The sequence below is a fragment of the Arachis ipaensis genome, chromosome B07, assembly GCF_000816755.2.
Source record: "Arachis ipaensis cultivar K30076 chromosome B07, Araip1.1, whole genome shotgun sequence".
Lineage (NCBI taxonomy): Eukaryota > Viridiplantae > Streptophyta > Magnoliopsida > Fabales > Fabaceae > Arachis > Arachis ipaensis.
The window spans coordinates 122,870,092-122,873,846 of record NC_029791.2 but is presented as its reverse complement, the minus strand read 5'-3'; the positions used below and the strand labels follow the sequence as shown (position 1 = coordinate 122,873,846).

Sequence of the window (3,755 nt, the reverse complement as noted above, 5' to 3'; positions counted from 1 at the left end):
AAGAAGCACTTCTAGAAAACGAGACTCAGGAAGCCAGCATGCAGGAACAAGATGAAATTCCATCTTCAGCTATGGAGGAAAGTGCTAGAAGCTCTTCCACAGATCAACCTGAAATTCCATCTCCAGGAATGGAGGAGGAAAGTGCTAGAAGCTCTTTTGCAGATCAACCCCAAGACGCCGAAAACAAAGAAGATTTGTCAACTAGCATGTCTCCAACAACAGAATCCATATTACAACAGATTGTGGCAGCAAACCACATTGAAGATCACCATAGTCCTCTTTCAGCCATGGAAAAGAAATTCCGTTCCTACATCGATGATTTAATGGAGGAGAACCTAGAGTTCTGGTTGAGATTCAGCACAGCAGTTCACCAGATTCAGAGGTTCCAAACTTGCATACAAGATCTAAAACTTGAAGTAAGGAACATAAAGTTTAAGAAAAGGACTGAAGGGGAGTTACCAAATTCCAATATCCAATCCGAAATAAAGCCAATATATAGACACCTAAGGGAGATAAGAACTGAATTGTCATTGTGGCTTGAACACAATGCAGTGCTGCAGGAGGAGTTGCAAACCAGGCATCCAACACTGATAAGCTTACAAGACGAAATTGCTAGAGCGGCCAACCCGGTTTCCACAACAGAAAGAGCACAACTTAGTGAGTACCAGGCTGCAAAGTTTCAAGGTGAGGTTCTCCACATGAAGCAAGAGAGCAACAGGATTTTGAGTGAGCTTCAAGGAGGACTCAGTTTTGTTAAGGGGCTGAAAGTTGAAGTGGAGAAGTCTCTAGAAGAAATGGGCCAAGAACTTGGGGTGAACAAGCCTGGCCAAGTTCCTGGACATGTTCACATGAAGCAGAATCAACCAAGTAGCCGTACTAGAATACCATTAAGGTCATTTTTGTTTGGAGTGAAGTTGAAGAAGCATGGCCAATCTTCCTCCTCCTCACGTGTAAATGCAGCAATGCAGAAACCAAATCTTGATCCATCAACTACTCATGATGCCACATTGTAGAACAATTTTGATCTTTTTTTCTTCTAAGTGTTTGTTTTGGCCAACTTTACGTTATGTACTCTGATTTTTTATTATGTTGAGGTTAGTTTTGCTTATGGATTTTAGAATTGTAATGAAATGTACTTCCCATAAAATACATGTTAGCATGTGCATGTGTACCGTAGCATTCAATGTGTATTTGTATTTTAACGTGTGTTTTATATTGATGGCTGATTTTGACGTACACCTAGCTTGGTTGAATAAGTATAATATGAGCACATGATCATGAACACTTCACTCAGTTAAATAGTAAGAAAGATGAAAATTTGGTAATCAGAATGAAAATCACATGAAAACATGAGTAATAAAATGAATGTAAGTACACAATACGAGAATTTAAATGCTCAAATAACTGTTCTTGTCAATAAAAAATGCCCAATTAAGAGAAGCTTTTGAGACTCTGTTGATTGTTTGAGAAAATAGTTTAAAGATAAAATTTAAAAGAATAAATTACCATTTGTACCAATGAAAGATACAGACGCTGACAAATGTACCCATATAAAAATAAAACGATAATTATAACCATGGGAAATGGCTTTCGTGTGCCAAAAGTACCGGATGTTCGTTACGCAATTGGTCTGTTAGGGTACTTTTGACACACATAAGCCATCTTCTGTAATTATAATTGTCGTTTTATTTTTATATGGGTACATTTGTCAGTGTCTGTATCTTTCATGGGTACAACGGGTTATGGAAGGCTGGGCAATAGTGTTGGATTGGTATGTTTTAGATAGACAGCTTCAAAATTAGATCCGAAGCAATATGTGTAATAATTTATTATCAAAAACTTGATTACTACAAATGCTTTATTTATTTATTTATGGTTGGTGGCATGGTTGCATTCAAGTTGGAGACTTTTGTGAATACAATTTGTGTCTTCACATGCATATTAAACATTAGTTGCTTGTATAAAGACTAAGGTGTGCTTAAAATGTGTGCAACTTCACAATATAAGAGCATAGAGTTAGAGAGTCATGATGTGAATTATGACTCATCACTCCAAAATGTAACTAATCAAGTTTTAGAACTACACTTTGTGTATTTTATGTTTTGTGTAACAGGTTTATTTGTTAACTAGGTGTAGACTCGCACAAGTGCAAAAAATTAATGCTATGAATTTTTTGTACAAATTTTTAGATAAGTAAAATAATAATAGAAGAATTTTGAGTTTTATAGTTAGTTATAAAACAATTTATATAGCTCTTAAAATAAATATAATAAATTTTATAGTATATTACACTGATAATAAGATAATAAAATCTAATTCAATCAATCTATATTTTATAGAGTGAATTACTATTTTTATCCATGAAAGTTAAAAACGCTAACATATCTATCCATAGAAGATGAAAATTAACATTTGTATTCAAGAAAAATTAGCTTTTGCAAGCAAAATTATCCAAATACTAAATAATTAAATAAATTTATCAAATTACCCTCTAATCCTACCACTACACTAGCGCTCACCCTGCATTCACCACCACTTTTCAAAGTCACTGTCGCCACCACTAACACCTCAGATTTTTTTTTAAAATTCAATAACATCAAATTCTTCAAGTTCAACAATTAACTACAAAATACTCAGATTTTTTTGAAAACAAAAAGAATGAAAACATTCATCAAATTTAGGGACAAAGAGATGAGCGAGATACAGAGAGAAGTAGAGGCAGCAAAGTCCATGCTTCGCCACTGCTATCGCCAGAGAAGGTTGTCTCCTTGAGAGACGCTGCTATTGCTAGACTCGATGACCCTTCTTGTTCTCTTTCATAACAAAGGAAGAGTCATGGCAGAGTATGGAGAAGGTAGTTGCAACGGCAGCGACGTAGGAAGGGGAGCAGCTCGACGGCGGCCTCCTTCAGTCGTGACGGAAACCACCGTGGGAGCCTATCTGTCGTTGCCATTTTCTTGCGATATTTAGCCCACAGAGTCATGGCAGAGCATGGAGAAGGTGGTTGCAGTAGTATCAACGTAGGGAGGAGAGCAGCTCGGCGGCGGCCTCCTTCAGTCGTGACAGAAACCACCGCGGTAACTTATTAAAATAATTCCAAATTTAGTGTTAATAACTATTAGGGTTAAGTATGATTTTGGTCCCCAACATAGAGGTCGAAAATCGGAATCATCTTCAACTTTTTTTGCTACGAAATGGTCCCAAAGTTTCAGTTTGTTTTAAAATCGTCACTCGGACGAAAATACCCTTCTCCCTTCACCCCAAAATCAACCACCACCACCACCACCAGAACAGAAACCTACACCCAACCAGAACCACCACCACCACCATTAGTATCATCATGGTCATCATCATCTTCATCAGAACTTTTTCCAAAATCAACAAAAATCAACCAGAAGTCCAAGCTGAACAAGAATCCACCACCACCACCACCACCACCATTATCATCATGGCCTCATCATCATCATCATCATCAGAAATTCAAGCAACATGCACAGATTTCAAATTCAATTAACAAATTCAGCAACAACAATATTCCAAATTTAAATTTCAGCAACAACAAATTTCACAAAAAAAATCTAAAATTTCACATAAAAACCAATTCACAGAAGAAGAAGGAGAAGCTGGTGGTGGTGCGGTGCGATGCAGCAGGGCGGCAAGGCGGCGAAGAAGAAGAAGAAGAAGCTGGTGGTGGTGCTGTGCGATGCGGCAGGCGGCAGGCGGCAGCGCGGTGGTGGTGATGTGCGGTGCGGCGG

The 3,755-nt window shown here is 37.8% G+C and overlaps 1 protein-coding gene across 1 annotated transcript in view; it reads left to right on the top strand.

Annotated features, from left to right (window-relative positions):
- The window catches only part of LOC107607910 (protein NETWORKED 2A), a 4,149-nt gene extending 2,917 nt beyond the window's left edge, over positions 1-1,232 (top strand). Inside the window, exon 4 of the mRNA XM_021107989.1 lies at positions 4-1,232. Coding sequence (XP_020963648.1) covers positions 4-1,013 — 1,010 coding nt within the window. The 3' untranslated portion in view covers positions 1,014-1,232. The remainder of the gene's footprint in view (positions 1-3) is intronic.